General features: G+C 32.2%; 1 protein-coding gene across 1 annotated transcript; it reads left to right on the plus strand.

Moving 5' to 3' along the window:
* Positions 1-1,104: 1,104 nt before the first annotated feature.
* On the plus strand, positions 1,105-21,017 carry LOC148305039 (cyclic nucleotide-gated channel beta-1-like; the record flags this gene model as incomplete). The annotated part of the gene is made up of 5 exons (XM_088267311.1): positions 1,105-1,205; positions 7,596-7,733; positions 16,613-16,780; positions 19,850-19,964; positions 20,792-21,017. Coding segments are annotated over 5 exons (748 nt in total), but the record flags the coding sequence as incomplete, so codon positions are not given.
* Positions 21,018-23,461: the final 2,444 nt, after the last annotated feature.

Below are 23,461 nucleotides of genomic sequence, written 5' to 3' on the forward strand. Positions count from 1 at the left end.
CTGGAAACGCCACCCTGAAATGGCGCACTTTGCACGATTCCCTGCACAAATCGACCAGAGCGATATCTCGTCTATGATTTAAATAGTTGCTGCTTTTACCCACCCCTATTAACGATTTGCCACAGACGATTTGAGAAAACGTTAGCGCCAAAGGTGGCTGAGAACCTTGTGCTGATAAGACTCTCGATCAAGTCGGTATAAGTATGAGTTTACAATTCTTCGTTTGTAATATAGTGACTCTAAAGATGTAATGATGAAAAATGTAACCTAACCTTACAAACATTTATGTTAATTAATATATCGTAGTCGTACAGGAGAAAGTGACCAACTAACAAAACGTAAAATGTTCAGGAGGGCCATTTGAATCACTTTTGCTTGTAATAAAATACACATCAAAGCAGTTAATCATTTTTAACAAGTCAATATATTATTCTTCCAAGTTTAACATTCTTTGGGATTTTTTTCAGAACAATATTAAGCTAGTAAGATTTAAAATAGTCAATGATCACATTTTTGTAAAAAATGTACTTGGTCACTTTCTCCTGTATGACTACGATATATTAATTAATACGAATTTTTATATGTATGTATATATATATATATATATATATTTTTATATGTATATTTATATATATATATATATTTATATATATATATATATATATGTATATATATATATATATATATATATATATATATATATATATATATATATATATATACATATATATATATATATATATATATATATATATATATATATATATATATATATAATATATATATCAAAATCAAAATCAAACCCTTACCCGCACCCCAATGGTGCATAGAGCACTGCATCATATAAACGCAGTGTTATCTAGATCGTTAACACATAAAGGAAAGGTAATCAGTCCTCCACTTCACGTACCAGTCCAGGGTAATATTGAATAAATATTTGAGTGAAAATATCACCCACATTTATTTGATCCCCCCCTGGGAATCGAACCCGAGACCTCCAGAACACTGCGGAGGCGGACAAAATATACACTTATAAAAATCTATATATATATAGTTTTATACATACATGAAAATCTTTTTTAACCGTTATTTTTTTTGTTTCAGGGTGGAAATTTTCCAGAATACCGAAGCGGGCTTCCTCTGTGAACTGGTTCTCAAACTGCGTCCCGTATTATTTTCACCGGGAGATTATATTTGTAGAAAAGGTTGGGAAATACTTTTTATTATATTTACACATCCATTCATTACATTTTAATGACACTCATTTTTAAAGAAACAAAAATATATACGTAGAAAGACATGTCGATAGAATAGCAATCATGTATCTTAAATGTATTATATTGTGAGTTTTTTTTAAAATTTGAATTCTAAATTTCACTTGTTAAATACTACTTTTTCTTAAAAAATATATTTCAATGCATTAAAATCATTTTCCAACACCGTTTATTCGATGTGGAATTTGTCGTAACTCGTGTCGCAATACATTTTAAGAAATAGTATTATTTACTAAAAGATATTTTAATTGAAAATAGACTGCATTGTTAATATTATCAATATTTAATGCGTTTACTTTGTGGTTAGTCAAATTTACTTTTTGAACAATTCTTTTTAAAAAAAAAACTTGTTAATGTTAGTATATCGCTCACTCCTTTCAAGAACGTCATAAATCAAAAAAGTTGATTTTTCAGGAGAATGTTTTTAAAGTTTAAAAATATTATACAATATATTAAAAATAAATATCAAGCCACTTACTGAACTTTTTACTGTGCAACAGATCTTTCAAGGTAAACCCTGAAGGTTTTTTCTCCATTTGAAAAATATTTAGTATATTTAAAAAAATAATTAAACAATACCTTTTCTTCAAAATGCAAAAACAACACTTTCTGCCCTGTAGCGGGTATATATTTAGTTTAAAATATGCCTCTTTTGCTGGGATATAGTACATTTTCTGGGCATTCCGAAAACACGGATGACTGAAAATTGACGATTTTTTATTTATGACGTTCTTGAAAGGACTGAACGATATGACCGCTCACCGAGATTATTGTATACCGGTTTCGAGACATAGGGCGTTTGTCCATTACACGGAATTACGCGTAATTTTACAGTCTGACACGTCAGTCAGCGTTTTGAAACGATGATTGGCTTGTATTGGCTTGTGTTTTTGTCCATCTTTCTTCGGATCGGTGCTCTTGATAAACGCTAAACTGTCGTAGTCGCTTTCATGTTTTAAGTTACTATAATTTCATGTAATTAATGAGTGAAAATTCTAGGCAAAAACAGTCACTAAAAATATATTCAAAGTAATACTTACGAATCAAAGAAGTATTAAAAAAACCTTGTCTGAAAAAATGTATACCATAAAAATGCATAATATAAATATTTGAAAACATGTTTTTAAATGTTGCGTTCAATTACTATTTTATATCATACAAAACTATGTAAAATTTATCTTCTTGATATCGGAATCCCAACAAATTGACAGTATTATTTGCTTATTTATTGATTTGGCGTTCAATTTGAAGAACTCCATTTTAATCTATTTATTAATTTTAAATCAAACACAGATTTTTTGAGTCTACTAAGTTGCAACTTAGTAGACTCAAACAACAGTACTAAGTTACAACTTAGTAGACTCAAAAAATATGTGTTTGATTTAAAATTAAAACATAAATATTATTTGCAGTCATCAAAAATTAATATATCCATGTCTATTACTTTTTCTCGTATCCAAGTAATATCCTAAGGGCGTTTGTGCACTACACGGAATTACTCGGAATTTTACCATCCGGCAAGTCAGTTAGCGTTTTAAAATGACGATTGGCTTGGATTGGCTTATGCTTTTATCCATATTTCTTCGGATCAGCGCTCTTGATCGGTGCATGAACACGTTGCGCGTAAATTCGATCACGCTAATCTGTCTTAGTCGCTTTTATTTTTCAAAAACGGACTGCCGGACGGTGAAATCCCGTGTAGTGGACAAACGCCCATACCCGTCTCTTTCTTAGGATAAACTAGACCGGCATGCAATCAATACTACACGTCACTACCAATTTTATGAAATAGTGATATTTTCCGAGTGAAACATAAATTTCAAATGGCAAGACATTTCGTCTTGCACTTTTTAAGGCCCAGCACTCATTTATCTGGAGTGTCCTTCCAACACACCTATGTCTTGCTCATTTTCTCTCAGCTACCTACACCTTCTAGAGACATTCATTACTCTTGGTGACATCGCGTCCAAAGGACACTCCGATCCATTTTGTCGAACTCCACCAAGTCTTGTATAAAGACGTTTGTACCGGTAATATAGCTGCCCGAAGTAACGGCTTCATTCCACTCGATTTTCATTAATATTAATATACACATCATTTATCATTATAATCGTTTCAGACGGGAGAGAGAGATTGTTGAAAGTTATTATAATTTTCACGCAAATTTTGGCCGAACGGAATCACCGAAAACATGTCTGTTTATTTATGTATTACGGAGTTAAATTTAACATAATGGTGACCGTATTCACAATTTCATTTGAAATTTGACATTGTTAACAAAAGTTCATTAATATACTCGTATATAAAACCAAAATTTATGTACCGCCTGCGTAGTGTAATGGTCAGCACGCTCGGCTATCGTACTGGAGGTCCCGCGTTGGATTCCCGGGGGGGGGTCAAATAAATATAAGAGATTTTTTTACTTTAATATTTATTGATGAAAGTAGACTGAATGCAGTCGAAATGCGATCTCTCAGAAGAATGTGCGACAAAACGATGTAAGATAGATGTGCGAATAGTGAAATAAGGAAGGAATGCAAAGCTGAGATAAGCATTATCGATAAAATTAAGAAAGGTGTGTTGAGATGGTTTGGACATGTAGAACGAATGAGTGAGGAAAGAACGGTAAAAAAAATTATGAGGCGAATGTGAGCGGGAAAAAAAGCAGAGGAAGACCGAGAAAAACATGGCACGATCAGGTATGCCAAATACTTGAAAGTGGTCAGGTTAGGAGTCGTAACAATCGGCGGGTATGTATGAGGAGATGCACGAACGTGGAGGAGGTGAACAATGTTTGCAAATACAGAGTGGTGTGGCGTTCTATTCTCTCTGCCTCCCCCTGCGGGGAAGCGGCGTGACGGTTAGTTTGTTAGTTAGTTATACGTTATTAGAAACCTTCGTGACACGTATGACGTAGACGCATCTAAAGATCTAATTTCCCCCATTACCAAAAACCACCTCTCAAGAGCAATGCCTGAAAACATTTTAATAAATTTCGGTGGCAAAGTTCACGACCGTGTAAAATTAATTAAAACGTGTTACATTTACTTTTAATGTAGCCCTAATGCAGGAACACAGTGTGGCGCAAAAATAATCACCCTATCGGAAGATGTTATAATTTTTTTAAATGGCGTCTATGACGGTCTAATGTCTAATGGGTAGAATAGGTGAATGTTACACGCGTGTAAAGTAATCATTCAAACCAGATTATGACGGTCGTCAGCCCCGTATATGCCCAGACTTCCATATTCTTCTTCATCTTTGATGAGATGTCAAAAAATAATGTGAAAATTAACTCCTATAATTGGAGATAATCCAGATTATTGAACGAGTATTTGTACACACTCAAAATGTTGTAAATTCCTGCCTTGTTGTGCATATAATATAACCAGTCTGATGATGTCGGTAACGACGAAACTCGGTGCTGATGAAATAAAATTCATGTGAAAAAATTTACAAAATTGTTATTTTATTCTATAAAATGCAGTTCCACCAAGAAATGTCAGTACAAAACATGAATGTTTCCAAGTACTGTCGGTTCATATTTATTTTACCTCTGATGTATTTATATTCATATTTATTTCATTTTATTTAATTTATGTTTTTATTTATTTTACTTTATACATATTTATACGATACATATTTATTTTATTTATGTACATATTTATTTAACCTCTGATTTATATTTATAAAAATAAAAAAAAACAACTAGAGGTAAAATAACTGTAGATTCACTGTACTTCTACACGAATCTAGGTTTCCTCCATTTAGGAGTTATTTTACTTTTTTATGACATGAGTGATATGAAAGTCTGACAATTTACAGATTTTACGACCGGTCACAGGAGGTTTAAGTGATCGCTTTACACATGCGTATCATTCACCATTCCACCCGTGATTGACAAAAACATATTGCAACTAGATAAAAATAACTCAAATTTAGTAGCATAAAAATTGAAAATTATGTTTTCAGACGGCTTTTAGCATGTAAAAATAATCCGTAGCTTATTTGTTAGTATGTTATTTTAATCTATCTTCCAATAGGGTGATTAATTTTGCGCCACCCTGTATATTACTAACGGAACGAGCTTGTGTCTCAGTGTTTTCTTTAAACTAAGCAATTAAGGGTCTGCAAAAATCTTTAATTTCTCCCATTCATTCTTTCTGCTAGAAGTTGTGCGAAATTATTCCTTAGCACAGACCGAAGAACGTGACAAAGGAGAGATGCGGAAATGAAAAGTTTTTAAATTGTTTTATTAAAGCTTTAGTTATCGTCCAATTGTGTTTTTTTTTATCATCTGTGCTTTTTGAAAAGAGATTTATCCTTCGGGAACTTTATTTTTAACTCTCTTTCTCTTTCTTATAAGTAATGAAGCTATGCACCCCGTTTATAGAACAAAAAATGTCCAGTATTAGAAACCAGATTATCTGAGCGAACTCGAATGTGAATTTCTCGTAAAATCATTGCATTTATTACATTTTTTACATTATTGCATCTATACGTATCGTAACTAAATATAAAGTAAGACAATAAATTATTCACAGTATTTTGAGTGCGTAAATTTTTTTGTACACAAATCCAGCTTTGTCCACTGAGGAGTTATTTATATTAACATATCAACATAGATAAAATACAAAAATATCCAAATTATCGTATTCTAATTTTGTCCGCCTCCGTAGTGTAATGGTCAGCTCGCTCGGCTACCGTTCTGGAGGTACCGGGTTCGATTCCCAAGGGGGGTATAATAAATATAAGTTATTTTTTCACTGTAATATTTATTCAATATCACCCTGGACTGGTACCTGAAGCGGAGGGCTGATCACCTTTCCTTCATGTGTAAACGATAAAGATAACACTGCGTTTATATAACGCAGTGCTCTATGCACTATTGGGGTGTGGATAAGGGTTTTATTATTATTATTAATTTTGTATAGTCGGTAAGAAATTATTTGTAATTTTTCCTTGTTCTGCTTCTAAATATCGACTGTTTTAGGTTTATATAGGTTGAAAGGAGTGGGTGGGGTCTTAAGTGAGTTGTGACGAATCTCGCTTAATCTTTGAGAAATATATTTCCAACAGTGTCCAATGTCAATAAAAAATATTAAAAATATTAATAGATCCAGCCAAAGAATGAATAATTTACTAGAAATCCCTTTTTGCAAATCCAGACTCGCGCAAAGACACTCATTTTTCATAGCTCCAAAATTGTTTAATTCATTCCACAAAGACTATCTATTAGACATGAATCACCTAAGTTTGTTTCGATTTAAAACTATGCTTAATATATTTGTTTAAAAAAAAAACAGATCTAAGTACCTGCTTCTTTAAAACGTATAACTCACAAAGACTATCTATTAGACATGAATTACGTAAGTTTGTTTCGATTTAAAATTATGCTTAAATTATTTATTTAAAAAAAAACAGATCTAAGTACCTTCTTCTTTAAAACGTATAACTCACAAAGACTATCTATTAGACATGAATTACCTAAGTCTGTTTCGATTTAAAATTATGCTTAAATTATTTATTTAAAAAAAAAAACAGATCTAAGTACCTTCTTCTTTAAAACGTATAACTCACAAAGACTATCTATTAGACATGAATTACCTAAGTTTGTTTCGATTTAAAATTATGCTTAAATTATTTATTTAAAAAAAAAACAGATCTAAGTACCTTCTTCTTTAAAACGTATAACTCATATAGTACATACTCGTATTTGCTAACTTTTTTTTTCATTTTCATCTTTTTGATTTTTTGTTTTCTGTTAAAATCAAATATTTGTAGTTTATACTGGCACTTTTAATCTAATTTTATTTCTGATAATAACTATTGTATTCTTTAAAATGTAATGTAAGTATACCCACACACATTCCATGCCTTTGTGGGATGTTATTTTGAATTAATATGTTTTTTTGTACTTGAAATTGTAATAAGAATTTAAATTAAAGAAAAGAAAAAAATGTTGTCGAATCAAATAGGTCCACAATTTGATTCGACAACATTTTTTTTTCTTTTATATGAGGAAAATTATAAAATTAAAATAATTATTTGTTATAATGATTAAAGAAAACACTTCGTTTTTAACCACTTGAGTTTTATTATAGACTACATGTTTCAGAAGTTAAACATCCATCATTCAGGTCTGTATAATAACATTGTTATTATACATACCTGAATGATGGAAGTTTAACTTCTGAAACATGTAGTCTATAATAAAACTCAAGTGGTAAAAAACGAAGTGTTTTCTTTAATCATTGTAACATGTCTTACCACAAAGTTAATGCCGAAACAATAAATAAAATATTATTTGTTATGTTTCAGGCGAAGTCGGCAAGGAGATGTACATAGTCAACAGAGGTCGTCTTCAAGTGGTGGCAGACAACGGAAAAACGGTACTAGCTACCCTTAAGGCCGGTTCATATTTCGGAGAGATTTCAATATTAAACATGGGCACAGCAGGTAAACAGCTTGGTAAATATCGGCCACAAGACGCCACGCCAATATTATGAGTAAAGATAACATCAATTAACTTTTTCGATTTCTTTTTTAATTTATTCTCCTCTATCTCTCTTTGAACTTAATGCTAGACTCCCCCCTTGGAAGTTACATTCGATATCTTTTCTTTCACCTCTTTTTTAAGGGAATGCCACCGATTTTGTAAATGATACTCGAGTCGAAAATGTCTGCAGGTTTATCGGGAAAAAATCAACTGAATAATTTGTATGTTACGTATACCTACTGCATAGATGTGATAAAACACCTTCAGTTTTTCAGACAGTGTCAGAATGTTTTTTTTTATTATTAATACAAATATTTAGGGAAACAATATCTTATTTATAATTTATATTTGAAGCACTTACTTTGTGATTTTCTATTTTTTAATTAAAATGTTACATTGTTTTAAAATCAATATAAATATTTTATTATAACTTAATTACGATGTCTACCGGTTTCGAAGCTAACCGCTTCTTTATCAAGACTGATTAATAATATAGATAGTGTTTTAGTAATCATATAATCAAATATTTATAGTGATTTTAAATCAAAGTTTAATTTTAAATTTAAAAATAATATACTAGTGATTCTATGATACAAAGAATCCTGTAGAGATTATACAAACGATATTTTTTTCTCGAAAATTTTTGAGGTTGATTTAAAAGATAATATTACATAATTACATAATTTTATAATTACGATGTTCAAGAAATATTGTTTTTTTTTGTAAAAATTCTTTAAAAATAACGCGTAAAAGCTATTGGCAATAGTATGTATGTAAATATATGTGCGTGTGTGTTTCATGACATAAAAATATTATTTGATAAAAAAAAAAAAACTATGGTATCTTATATTTATTTCAAATCAATCGTAGCAGGCTTTTAATGCAAATGTTTGTACTAAAAGAACTATGTTTATTACTTTTCTGTCGCACATATCCTATGGCAGATAAAGACCATATACTAAATGTATGGGAGAAGAACATATCGACGTGCTCTACTGAAAGTGCTCTAACTGCATTTTTCTCAATTTTGAGACATTTGGTGTATGTTATGACCATCATCTACAAATATAAACAAACGAAAAAATATATAAAATAAATTACGCCTAGTTTTCAGGCGTATAAGGCGCTATCTACATCGAATTTTCGAAATTAACTGAACTCCTAAAATGCTAACTACTTAATTTTGACAAATCATAAAGTTTTAAAACGATTTAATACATTATTTTATTGTGTTTTTTAATGTTTAATACTAGTTTAGAATTTCTGATAAAACCGATAATTAATAAATGTCTTAAAAATCTATACTTTTTTAATTGAACAATAATTAACAATGTTAGTCAATATCCTGATATATTTTTTTCACAATGAAAAATAAAATGCAGATATTTTCGACGAAAGTCAATTTGATCCCTTCACTCGTATATTTTGCATCACAGTTCTTCTTTTCTTCGAACCAATATTTAGATAATTATTATCGATTGTCACATTTTTCCTACGATATTCTTTTATTTTATAAAAGTAATATACACGGCTCTTTTTTTCAGTTTTTATTTAATGCGTATTTCGATGAAGTTTTTAAATTGTACGACAACGAAAAAAATTAATAATTTTTCTTATAAAAACAAAATAATCTTTCAAAACAAAACAATTATTCGTCTGCAATTTGTGGTTATTTTTCTGATCTGAACATCAGAAATACTTATAACCCTTATCCGCACCTAATGGTGCACTGCATCAAATTAACGCAGTGTTATCTTGATCATTACTTACATGAAGGCAAGGTCACTCTTGCGGCTTCAGGAACCAGTCCAGGGTAATATTAAATAAATAAAATAAATATTACAGTGTTAAATCACTAATATTTATTTTCACCCCCCGCCTGGGAATCGTACCCGGGACCTCCAGCACGGTAGCTAAACACGCTGATCATTACACCACGGAGGCGGACATAAAATATATCTTCTAAATTTTTGGTTTTTTAGTTACATACGGATGTCGAATTCAAGCCATCCTCGCCATGATGTGAAAACTCAAAGAAACACCTTATATACAACATTTTGAGTGTGTCCAAACACTTGTTCACAAAATCTGGATTATCTCCAATTACAGGAGTTATTTTCATATTTAAAAAAAATAATAATAATAAAAAAATAATATGAAAATAACTCCTGTAATTGGAGATAATCCAGATTTTGTGAACAAGTATTTGGACACACTCAAAATGTTGCAAAAAAATTATCTGGTCAAATTATAAGCTTAATCATAAAAATGAAAATGGTATTTTCTGGCGTTTCTCATGTGTGTGATTATAATCCAGGTTTTGGATCTCACATACTAATATAAGAGTTTCTGCTTAGTAAAAAGCTTCTTTACATCTCACCAATAGATGTCTCTAGTGAAGTTCTAGTGATTCAAGAACAAGGTTTCTAAATTGGTTCATGTATATAGAACTTCCAAGAATTTGAGTAGTGTGGTTGTCAATAATGGGTAGAATTGGTGAATGTTACACGTGTGTAAAGTGATCACTTAAACCAGCCTATGACGGTCGTCAGCCCCGTAAATGCCCAGACTTCCATATTCTTCTTCATCTTTGATGAGATGTCAAAAAATAATATGAAACATCTTATAACAAATTTACAATCAGATAAAAAAAATCATCGAAATATGAATACAATAAAAACTGTAAAAAAAAGCTTCGCTTAAATAAACAAAATCCCTTTTGCCCTATGTAGAAATTTTGAAATAGGCTCAGCTTCAAGATCCGCCTATTGTAATTTCGAAACCGCAATTCTCGCTGGCATATCCTGAAACTGTCTTGAAGTAGGCCTGAAAATACGCGCAAGTGCGTTATTCGTTTATTTTATTTATTATTATCAAACTTTATTTTAAATTCTTTAGCTTTTTCCCCTTCCATCGAAGTGATATGAAAAGCTTTTGCATCAAACCTTGGCGTGTCATCTCTGTGCATGATATTTTACTTAAATTATTATATTTATTAGATTTAAGTTTTGTACTGACATTTTTTGGTGGACCTGCATTTTTTTATAATAAAATAACAACTTTTATGTATGGTTTTTTCCACGGATATTTTATTTCAACAGTGAGCAGGTTTTATTGTTACCGACATTTTCATACTGGTGGCTAGATAAATTTATTTGTTATATACACAACAAGGCAGGGGTTGAAAACCATTTCTTCTTCTTCTTTTTCTAGATCGTAAGGATCTGTCTGTGCCTCCGCTTGTAGCTCTTGGGATGTTGACTCCCAGCTGTCTATCCACCTTTTTGGAGGTCTGCCTGGGATTCTGCGTCCTTCAGGGATTCCTTGAAGGGCGATACGTGGAAGTCTGTCTTATGACATTCTGTTTACATGATCATTCCAGTATCGCCTTTGTTTTCGTCCCCACCTCACCATATCCTCCGTCTTACACATGCTTCGGATGTCGGTATTTCTTACTCGGTCTCGCAATGTGTTTCCGGTTATGGATCGGAGAGTCTTCATCTCGGGTTGAAAACCATGATTTTATTATGAGAAATATATTTAAATTTAAAATTTTAGTAGTGTAAACACAACCCTAATTCACACAATTTAAATTCATTTCGTCATTAAAAAAAAATATAAAATCATGGATTTCAATCCTTGCCTTGTTGTGTATATAACATAGAATAGCGTCAAGCCTCCAACCAGTCTGATAATAATGAATTCCGACCACTGGTCAAGTGAAATAAAAATATAAAAATCTCTAGTTGTTATCTTATTCTACTTGATTTAGTATCAGCTATTTTAAGATTGATCCAAAAACACCTTTAATTATGTTATTTTTTAAACATATTTGATAATAATTTCAGATTGAAAGCATTATTTTAGTGCTACTTTCTTTTTAAAAAAAAACAATTAATCCATTATAAATTATCAATATTCTGAATACGTTCATATCTTTGTTGACAAATACTGGGTTGAACCCTACTTGAACTATTTTTAATTGAGATTTCATTGATATCGCAATGTGGGTGAAGACGTCTAATAAGATGAGAATAAGGAAAACACACTCACATACATCAATGAAGGTTTTTTGAAAACCCATTAATTTTAACCCAAGATATTTTGCCTTTGATTTTAGAGCTTTCAACACACGCGTATATACAGCTTTTAAAAATTCGAATTATGTATATGGTTGCCAGTCAAGGCGAAATGGAAATGGCACAGGATGTATAAAGTGAAATACCCAGACACCCATATTCTCACCTCGATCTTCTTCACCTACGAGTATGTAGATATATCAATAAAATCTTCATGGAGTGATGTTTTCCTGACCCGAAATTTTTTGAAGCTAAATGCAAAAAAATGCATTCAAAATACATATGTTCTTTTCCAAAAAAAACATACATCATGTAGCTACAAATTTTAATTATTATTCGTAAACACTTTTTCAGCAATCCTATCTGAATGGGTTAACGAAAAATTTATTTTCATTAATTGATTCGGCAGTCATTTTGTAACAATATCTATCCATTTTCAATTAAAGTTTTACTTGGTAAATGTCACTATTTCTGAAATAGAAATAGTGGCAATTACATAGTAAAACTTTGTATCACAAAACTATTACAATTAAAAGCATTGATCTTTCATTACAGACAGAAAAATATGGTTGAAATATAAAAGTCAAATAATCGTATAATATATTTCTCGAGTTTATTTATGTATGTAAGACTAGTTTCGAGAACTACGAATGTTTTCATCAACATGTAAAAACACAATTTAATTTTTTAAATAAATATACGAGTTCATAAATGTAAACACGTCTTATTTCGAGAACTACACATGTTCTCATCGACAGGTAAAAATACAAACTCAGCTAGTATTTTTACAAGTCGATGAAAATATTCGTAGTTCTCGACACTAGTCTTGTATACATTAAAAAAAAAACAAAACTTAAATTTTACAAATATTATATTTTTCTATTAAAATCATCATGATATTCCACAAAGTTAATGGCAAATCAATTAATAATCAAAATATGTATGGTTATTTTCTAAGTAATTTAATTTTTAAGTTTACAAGTATGTAAGTTAATTATAAACATATTTTTAATCGTAATTTTAGTACTTTCCTGCACATGTATTTCGAATTTTTATTATGTATTTGAGGTATACAGAATCAATTTGATAAAAACCTAATCGATGATTAAATAAATACTTTGAGGACAAAAAAATATGGCTGCCAGGATTCCAGCGGAATTCTGAAAACATGGTTACCCTTACTTTAAATTGGGTACATTATAACTATTTAATTCAATTACTTGCTCCTTTTTCCCACATTTTTAAATAGCTATGAATATTTCATTGTTTTAAGTTTGGCACATATCCATATCTGAAGATGACAAAGTGCTTGTTGAAATCAATTGGAAAAATCATTAAAAATAAGTTGTTAAAATCGAAGGTTGAGTTTAATTTTTATAAAGTTAGTAAATATATTTATAATAAATAATTACTTGAAAAATTTACATAACAATAATTCACAATCAAATAAATAAGGCAATGATTTTCATTGGAACAAAAAATATAAATATAACAAAAAAATAAGGTTTTAGTACAGGTAACAGTACATTTTTTAATTGTTCTTTTTTATAATTCAATATTCTCTCATTTCAATCATAAATAAATGAATTCATATGATGTCAGTCAGTCATAAATAAATAAACTCATGTCAGTCATTAGTCTCATTTCAGTCATAAATAAATGAATAAATATGATGTCAGTCAGTCATGAATAAATAAACTCATATCAGTCATTAGTCGCATTTCAGTCATAAATAAATAAGTCCATAGTATGCTTGTAAATATTTTAAGGAGGCTAATTCGATATAAAATATTCAATTTGACTTTTTATCAAAATCAATTCCGTTCTGAAAAAAAAATGGTTTAAAAAATTCACATTACCTGAAACGTACCACTAGGATATCAATCCTTTTTTACTCGCACCACATCTAACCAACAGTAGTTTGAAATTTGGATTTACTATCTTGAATTAGTAAAAAGTAGCAAGGTCAATACAGAGAGCATGATAACAGTCAAACCTCATGGATATATTTCTGAAGTATGTATTTCCATTTAATATGGTTTTATTATCTCTATGATTCTTTATGCCTCAAAATTTATTGTAAGAATGAGACACTTTTCACAAAACAAATGAAAATGTAATTAAGCATTTTGAGTGTGTCCAAATACTTGTTCACAAATCTGTATCATCCCCAGTTATTTTTCATATTATTTTTTGACATCTCAACATAGAACTTCCAGGAATAGAACAGAGTAGAACTTCAATGAATTTGAGTAGTGTGGTTGTCAATCATGGGTAGAATTGGTGAATGTTACACGTGTGTAAAGTGCTCACTTAGACCAGCCTATGACGGTCGTAAGCCCCGTAAATGCCCAGACTTTCATATTCGTCTTCATATATGTTGAGATGCCAAAAAATAAATTGAAAACGTAATTGTATTTGATTTTGTATTCGGTTGGCTACATTGAGGTACAGTATCGAACGGATTAAATGAAACAATTTTTTTTGTATTTTCGTAAAAAGTTTTGTAAAATCTTTTGTTTGTTAGTTATATTACAAATTAATATTTAATATGATCTCATTTGGGCATAATCAATGATTTTACTCTTCTTGACATAGATTCTATAAGTTTTTGGCACGTGGATGCCATTTTTTCGTCTCGAAACCATACCTGAATTATGGACAAAATGAGTTTTTCCACCGTAGTGCAATTAATTTTGGAGAGCCGATTCTTACAGATTACCGATAGATTTTCAATTAGGTAAAATTCTTGACCAGTCGAACACAGTTCATTGTTTTTGTGTGAAAAATTTTATCATTTTTTTGGATTTGTGGCAGGGGGTCCTGCTGAAATATTTCATTATCATTTGACCTTCGGTTTTGTATCTCTTGTAGTATCTTTTCCAGTAGAATTGGGTGATACTTCTCGCTATTCATCATCTCAGTCACTGAAAAAAGCAGCCCTGGTCCATAATACGAGGAACACCCCTAAAACATGTTTTTAGAAAATTTTGAAAATACGAAAAAAAGTTTTGTTTCAATTAATCTGTTCGATACTGTAAACCTCAATATAGCATCATTGTTATACTATTTTTTCAGATTTTTTTTTCAAAATTCAAACCCTTATCCGCACCCTATGGTGCATAGGGCACTGCATCATATAAACGCAGTGTTATCTTGATTATTAACACATGAAGCAAAGGTGATCAGCCCTCCGCTTCAGGTACCAGTCCAGGGTTATATTGAATAAATATTAAAGTGAAAAAATCACTAATATTTATTCGACCCCCCTGGGAATCGAACCCGGAACCTCCAGTATGGTAGTCGAGCGTGCTGACCATTACACTACGGAGGCGGACAATTTTCAGATTTACTGTCAATTATCATTCTTCTACAGCCCAAAACATTGCTATTGTTGTTGAAAGTGTCTCCTTGTTGCAACAAGACGAAAAATTATGCCCCATCCATTTTGAAGATTGATAAAATTTATTTGTAGTTAGCCAACCAATAATTTTTGTAAGGATTGAATTAAACATGTAGGATTGCTTCAATTCTATATAATACGGGGTGGCGCAAAATCAATCACCCTATCGGAAGATGTCATAATTTTTGCAAATGGCTTTGCAAGTCGATCATAATTGAAATTTGTGAACTAGACAGCTGCAGTATACAAACAAGTTGATAAAACGTGCACAAATGTGTATCAACACTGGCGGCAGCTACTTTACGTTTATCATCTTTTTCACTTAACAGAAAAAATTGTAAAGCTCAAAATAAAGACTTTCGTTGCTCTAAACCTTTTTTTTCTATTTAGTAAGTATAAAACACCCTGAATACTGCAGCTATCTTGTTGACAAACCTGAACTACAATTGACGTACGACGTTATTTTACAGAATTATAACATCTTCCGATAGGGTGACAAATTTTGCACCACCCTGTACATACAACAAAACCAGGATAACAGTTTTGAATATGAAGAACATAAGTTAGGATCTTGCATACATGTAAATAAAAGGGTCTATGCTTAATGAAAGCTTTTCCAAACCAACTATAGATGGCAGCGAGTGTTTTTGCCTAGAATTTTCACTCATGAATTACATGAAATTATAGTAACTTTAAATATAAAGAGTAAATCCACTCACGAGTAGGCATAGGCTATCAAACTTAAAAAGTTGAAGCCTGAGTAGGGTCATTAAAAGCGGTGTTGCATAAGCTGTAGCTAGATTTCAGAGTCACTTGGACGTTAGGTAATTAAAAAAGATCCATGGATGGCTCCCATTAAAAATAAGTAAATATTATAATAATAATTACATATTAATATAAGTTATGGTAAGGGTTTTTGACTATGATTTTATATAATTTTATTAGAGAAATGGATTGGTTGTGTAAATTTAATTAATATATGGGTGGGTCTGGAAGAGCTGGTTGACAACTTCTACTGCACATTAGTATGGGGAAGTCCTGTAATATATATAATTTTTTCCGTGGGTTATTTCTTATCAATATGAAATATGACATTTAGTACTTTTTATCTGTGGACTAATGGGTATAGTAAAGGCGAATGGATGTGTGTGACTTGGTCATTTAATATTCCTATATTAGGGCAATTTTTAATATATTGATTTCGAGGATTTCAAATCTATCTAATTTACTAGATGCGTGTAAGAATTTAACGTTAGTATCTTTGTCAAAATCATGGTTTGTGTCATTTGAGCGGTTGGCAGAAGGCAAAGTCAAGGCAAGTCCTGTATTAATTGGTTTGTCTCATCGCATGATTCAGGTAATCGAAGAACGGCTTCGGTGAGGTCTGTCGGCTATTCAGATCTCTTCGTGCTTAGTAAAAAGGACATGTGGGACGTCCTGAAGGAGTATCCAGCCGCCAGGGTACGGCTGGAGGCCATCGCTGTCAAGAGACTTGAGAAATACAAAAAGGCACCGCTGGAGAAAGGTAAGCAGTGACTAAATTACTCTTTTATTTCTTCTTCAAAAGCAGCAGAAGTGAGAAAAATTTACGCTTTCGAAATGTGGTGTTGGGGGTGCTTGCATAAACTGACCATTTATTTTTGTACTCAAAATGGGACATCTACCAATTTTTACGAAATAGTATGTATATTCAAGAAAACACGTATTTTTTCATAGTTTTTATGTATTAATAAAATGAAAAGGAATGTTGATAAAGAAAATAAGAGGAATAAATAATACATATCGCCCACTCCTTTCAAGAACGTCATAAATAAAAAATCGTCAATTTTCAGTTGTGCTTGTTTTCGGAATGCCCAGAAAATGTACTATATCCCAGCAAAAGAGGCATATTTTTAACTTAATATTTACCCTCTACAGGTCAGAAAGTGTTATTTTTGCATTTTGAGAAAAATGTATTGTTTAATTATTTTTTTAAATATACTAAATATTTTTCAAATGCAGAAAAAATCTTCAGGTTTTACCTAAAAAGATCTATCGCACAGTAAAAAAGTTTAATAAGTGGCTTAATATTTATTTTTAATACATTGTATTCTATTTTTAAACTTTAAAAACGTTCTCCTGAAAAATCAAGTTTTTTGATTTATGACGTTCTTGAAAGGAGTGAGCGATATACGAAAAAATTATGTTCAGGCTATCTAAAAATGGTCACTTTATGAATGCACCGAATTCCATAGACAGCTAGACTAACAAACGAGTCCATTCACCAGGAACTACGTTGAATGTCTTGACTATTGTCAATGTCTGTACCCAATGGATTCTCCAGTTCTTTGGACACATTATGCATGGCAACGAGGATAGCCTGGAATGACTAGTTGTGATCGGTAGCCTGGAGGGAAAGAGAGGGAGAGGAAGATCCCCACACGATGGACCCATCAAGTAAAGGCAGCAGCAGGCACCTCAGTGGTTGGAGCACTATGTGCAGTGCAGTCAGGGGATAACTGGAGAAGAGTCATTGCTTCCACAAGAGTCACAACCCTCAGTAATGAGAACTAAAACGGTGAAAAAGAAGTAGATAACAGGATCTGATACGGAAGCTCTAGGCTTCCTGACAGAACACTCTTGCAAAGCAATTTTTTATGAACTAATAATAATAATAATAAAACCCTTATCCGCACCCCAATGGTGCATAGGGCACTGCTTCATATAAACGCAGTGTTATCTTGATCGTTTACACATGAAGGAAAGGTGATCAGCTCTCCGCTTCAGGTACCAGTCCAGGGTATATTGAATAAATATGACAGAGAAAAAATCACTTATATTTATTTTACCCCCCTTGGGAATCGAACCCGGGACCTCCAGAACGGTAGCCGAGCGTGCTGACCATTACACTACGGAGGCGGACAATATGAACTAAGTAGAGAAAATTATAAGAAAATGTGGAACAAATTTGTATTTATTTATAGATTTGGCATTTAGTTTATTGAACTCCATTTTAATTTAAATATATAAAATGTTAAAATCAAACACTGATTTTTAGAGTCTAGTATATTTAATCAAGGAGGACCACTACTGGACTCAAAGATGGTGAAGCTCCTACTACCAAGACAGGTTGTGAGCTACATGACTCATGTGTAGGTCTTGAGAGTAAGCTATGATACAGAGGGAGCTCAAAATAGACCTAGTATGCTCGCAGTCACATAAAGGATGCAAAATCCCTTGACCTTATAAAAAAAATTAAAAAATCTTTTCTTTTCATTTTCATTCCATTTAATCTTCACATTAGTTTGAAAATGCCATAACAAATCGCATCAAACGTCACATAAAAAACAATTAACAATAAAATACAATTCAGTATAGTCTAAATATTAGTGTTTGATTTTAACATTTAATATATAAATTAGAACAAAATTGTATTCTGATTTTACCGTAAATTTACGATTAATATATATATATTTTTATTCATTTAATATATTTACATTTTTATTTATAACATAATAACATTTTAATCATTTATACATATGGAGAACTTTTATATTTTGATTCGCTGTGCCTCTCCATAAAAGAGTCTGTGCTCTTGTGCTTGGAAAGGGACTTACACTCGTGGTTTAATGTTATATAGTAAAAGATATAATAGATTTTTTTTATATATTTTTTTAAAGATTTAAATGTATAGAGCTTTAATTTTTTTCTTAAGGATTTTTATATCATCTATTTTTTTTATTTCTTTAGGGAGTTTATTGAAATGTTTGTATCTTTTAATGTCACTGAATTATTTCTGTAGGAAGCGAACACGGAATCATTTCTGTAATACTTCATCCCTCTTATCTGAATCTGCAGTGTTGAAATGATATTATTTTTATTATTAGTTATACTATGAGCGATATAGAATATATCTAAACTGACCATTTATTTTTGTCCTCAAAACGGGACATCTATCAATTTTTACGTAATAGTATGTTTATTCAAGGAAACACATATTTTTTCATAGTTTTTATGTTTGTATTAATAAAAAGAAAAGGAATGTTGATAAAGAAAATAAAAGGAATAAATGAAATAAATATGAAAAAATTATGTTGTTTCATATTTTCCTGAATTATACTATATTTTCCTATTTAAGTATAAGTGGGTTTGCTTTTAAATAATAATAATTGATTTCTTGGCAGGATTTTTTTAAATTTATCTCAACTAACAACATCGCTTTAAGTACTCTGATTTATGATTGTGTTTTTTCTGTCGTCCACAACTTATTCATCTGTGAAAAAGCTCTTTCTACGGGTGTATTTGTTGGGTGTACTACAAACTACCATTGATTTTTTGCACTTTTTTTGAAATTGTTACCGTGTGTTGCTCTATTTTTGAAAACGGGACATTTCGACGTCCCAAAACTTTACTTGGGTGCAACGGGACAGGCTAAAAACGGGAAGGTTCCGTTCTAAACGGGATGTATGGACACTTTAAATATACCAACCCCTTTCTGGCAAATATTCATTGACGTGGGTCTTCATATCTACTGAAGATGAATCTCCTTTCTCCAACTGAAGAGGTCTCAGTACCGTTTTTAGGCTTATAAGATGATTTTCCGATTAAATTTTAGTTGCAATGGGTCGGTGCCAATCAACCCCCGGGCTTGTCGAGTCTCTTGGTAGAGTTCCTTTAGAAGAAATGCTCGTGGCTCCTGGACCTCCTTACCGGGAGCGTTCCCTCTTCAGGTAACTATTCCCACTTTTACATTGCTGTAGATGTATTGGCTGGAAGCAATATTGCAGATTTTGTAACATTTTGATATGGAGCAATATAAAAAACACCTAAGTGGACCCAAATTTGTGAAGTATTTTTAATTATTTTATCACCCTCAGACACTGGGATTATCTCGATAAAATCTTCATCTCTGTTGAAATATTGATAGTAAATCTGGGAAAATTTGTGTAGTAAAAGGATACAATCTAATTCATCGATATCTGGTTGAAGCAGCGATGGCAGTTCCATTGGTGAAGCGAGTATCATAGTTGTGTACTAGAGGATTTTAATACTTTATTATACTCAAATATGATATCCATCTCTCAATGACGATTTTAATACTTTATTATACTCAACTTTTTATCCATCTCTCGATGCTCACATATGATTGACAGGCGCTGTGGCGTAGTCGGGTGGACGCTCGACTGCGAAACTAGCGTTCTGGGTTCGATTCCCATCATTTGCAAAATGAATTCAAGAAATATTCATTTTCAATTGCTCTGGGTGTTTGTAATGTATTTTTCACATATACCTTCCCTTTCCTAACTATCCTACCTGCAGACAAGCTTCTAAAATAGAGGCTTTGTGGGTTATTCCCTTTAAAAAAAATATTGAAAAACATCTTCAATATTCCACGTAGTGCAAGTGACTTGATGTGGTTATATACTAATTTTTTGGATACTACTATATCAATATAAATAATGCTAAGTAGGGAAACCCAGATTTGTGAACATGCGTTCGGACTGACCAAAATGTGGATTTTCAAATTTGTATCACATGCGTCGTTGGTGTGTCTCAGCGACGTGGGCAGCCCCGCCTGCAGGCCCGTCCTGCCGTCGCTGATGTGCCCGCCGGCGCCCGCGGCTCCGGCCGGCGGCGGCGCGCGCTCGCCGGGCTCGCCGCTGTCGGCCGCATCCAGCGCGCGCTCCTCGGGCGGCCGCTCGCGCGCGCCCTCGCACCACAGCGCGGGCCACCCGCCCAGACCTGGTGAGGGCATGTACAAGAAATGTAGGTCGCCATCTTGATTACTCGTTTCGATGTTGTGAAGGCAAACCCTAGGTAGCCTGCTCGATGTGAAGGTACCTTTCGTTATTTATACCCTTCCGCATTCATCGCCCCCTTGACTCTCCATTTATCGATGCTTTGATCAATATATTTTGCCATGATATATTCCCACTTGCCATACCTTTGGTTTCACAACAAAGAAGAGAATTTCCAAAATACAAGTGATACAGAATAGAGCTATGATATGTTCCGTCTACCAAAACACATTTAACTAAACACATTTATTTGAGCACTAACATAATACCTTTTGACATTCTACCAACATATCGTAGTCATACAGGATAAAGTGACCAAGTGCATTGTTTTACAAAAACGTGATCATTGACTATTTGATATCTTACTAGCTTAATATTGCCCTGAAAAAATCCCAAAGGATTTTAAACTTGGAAGTATAATATATTGACTAGTTAAAAATGACTAACTGTTTTGGTGTTTATTTTCTTGCCAAGCAAAAGTGACTTAAATGGCCCTCCTGAGCATTTTACGTTTTGGTAGTTGGTCACTTTCTCCTGTACGATTACGTTATTCCGTCTACCTTGTCATGTTAAAGACATTTTTTTGAGCACTAACATAATACCTTTTGACATTCTACCAACACGTGAGATTACAAATACAATGCTTCAAATAATGTTCACACACTTATATATGTGACTTATGTATTTAATATGTTAAAAATCAATAAACGAATGTTGTGAAGGCACCCTAGGTGGGTTGCTCGATGTGAAGGTAATTCTTGATTTTGATACTCATCCACATTCATGCGTCCCCTCATATGAGCTGAGGAGATGCATTAATACGGAAGAGGCGAAGATCAGAAACTCACTTATTCGCTTACTTACTTCAGCCTTCTTCTTTTGTCCAGTATTGGACAAAGGCCTCCCTCTTGGACTTCCACAGTTCTCTGTTGGACGCAACTCTGTTTCAGTGCAGGCCCGTCACTTTTTTAATGACTATCTTGTCTGGGGCCTACCCACGCTTCTGCGTCCTGTTCTAGATCGTCCATTTATATTCAGACATACGTACCACATGACCTACCCAGTTCCACTTTTGTGCTGCGAACCACATACCTTAATCTTTTCCTATACCCAAACATTCTTTTTTCCGTCCTTAAGGGATATTTTTAGCATCCTTCTCTCCGTTTCTCCTTATATTACCTAGAACAGAGACAGATGGAAATCTGAGCAGTCCGCAGCTTCTTCTTTCTTTTTCTTCTTGAGCCTTCTGTTCTTTACTGCTAGATATAGTCCTCTTCTGTATCCTTCTAATCTGATCTGATCCAATTCTGATCATCTCAGCTTTTAATTCTTTCCTTATTTTACTATTCAAACATCTTATATTGTTTTTTCAGACATTCATTTCAGAGATCGCATTTTAATTATATTTAGTGTACTTTCATCCTTCTTTTGCCAACTCCATGCTTCACTTTCATACATAGGGGTTGGCACCAGAACTCCGTTGTGTAGTACCATTTAAGCTTTGGCTGTTAGGCTTAATCTTTTTATATAATGCTGTATGACTGCACCACTAGACTATTTTCCACCTTCTCTGCTAAAATAGATGCACTAATTTTTTCTTCTTTTCTCTTTTTGTCCTCATCAAACTAAATTTTACACACACCTTTCCCCGAAAACGAATACTGTATAAGTACCTACATTCCCCATTACCTATTGAACACTTAACCTTAGAGCGGTTGTGAACTACACGGAATTTTACCGTCCGGCACTTAGCTTGATAAAACGGTGATTGGCTTGGATTGGCTTTTGTCCATCTTTCTTTGGATCGGTGCTCTTGATCATTGCGCATAAATTCGATCATGCTAAACTGTCACAGTCGCTTTTATTTTTCAAAACCGGACTGCCGGACGTTAAAATTCCGTGTGGTGCACGAGCGGCTTTACTCTCAAATATTATTTTTTCACATAATTATTACCAAGATAATAAGAATTGTATAGCTTCATACCCTCAGTCCATTTAAACCTCATCAGTAGTTTGAAAATGCAACAAGGCGACACAATTATCACAAAATTTATTTTTATGTGTTTTTAATAATAAAACACAATTTGGTAGACTCTAAAAAATCAGTGTTTGATTATAATATTTAATATATAAATTAAAATGGAGTTCTAAAAATTAAACGCCAAATCTTTAAATAATATTTTAATTACTTTTATCTTTAAATAATATTGTCTTTTTATTATTATTTTTTGTTGTTTTTATTTTTTTCATACATTTACATTTTTTAATACAATTTGATACAATTTCTTTACATTTATACACATCGCTCACTCCTTTCAACAACGTCAAATATAAAAAAACTAGATTTTACAGGAGATCGTTTTTAAACTTTAAGAATATAATTAAATGTATTAAAAATAAATACCAAGCCACTTATTGAACTTTTTACT

The sequence above is a fragment of the Brachycentrus maculatus genome, unplaced genomic scaffold (genome assembly GCF_059751285.1).
Source record: "Brachycentrus maculatus isolate JH-2025_06_01 unplaced genomic scaffold, ASM5975128v1 h1tg000290l, whole genome shotgun sequence".
NCBI lineage: Eukaryota > Metazoa > Arthropoda > Insecta > Trichoptera > Brachycentridae > Brachycentrus > Brachycentrus maculatus.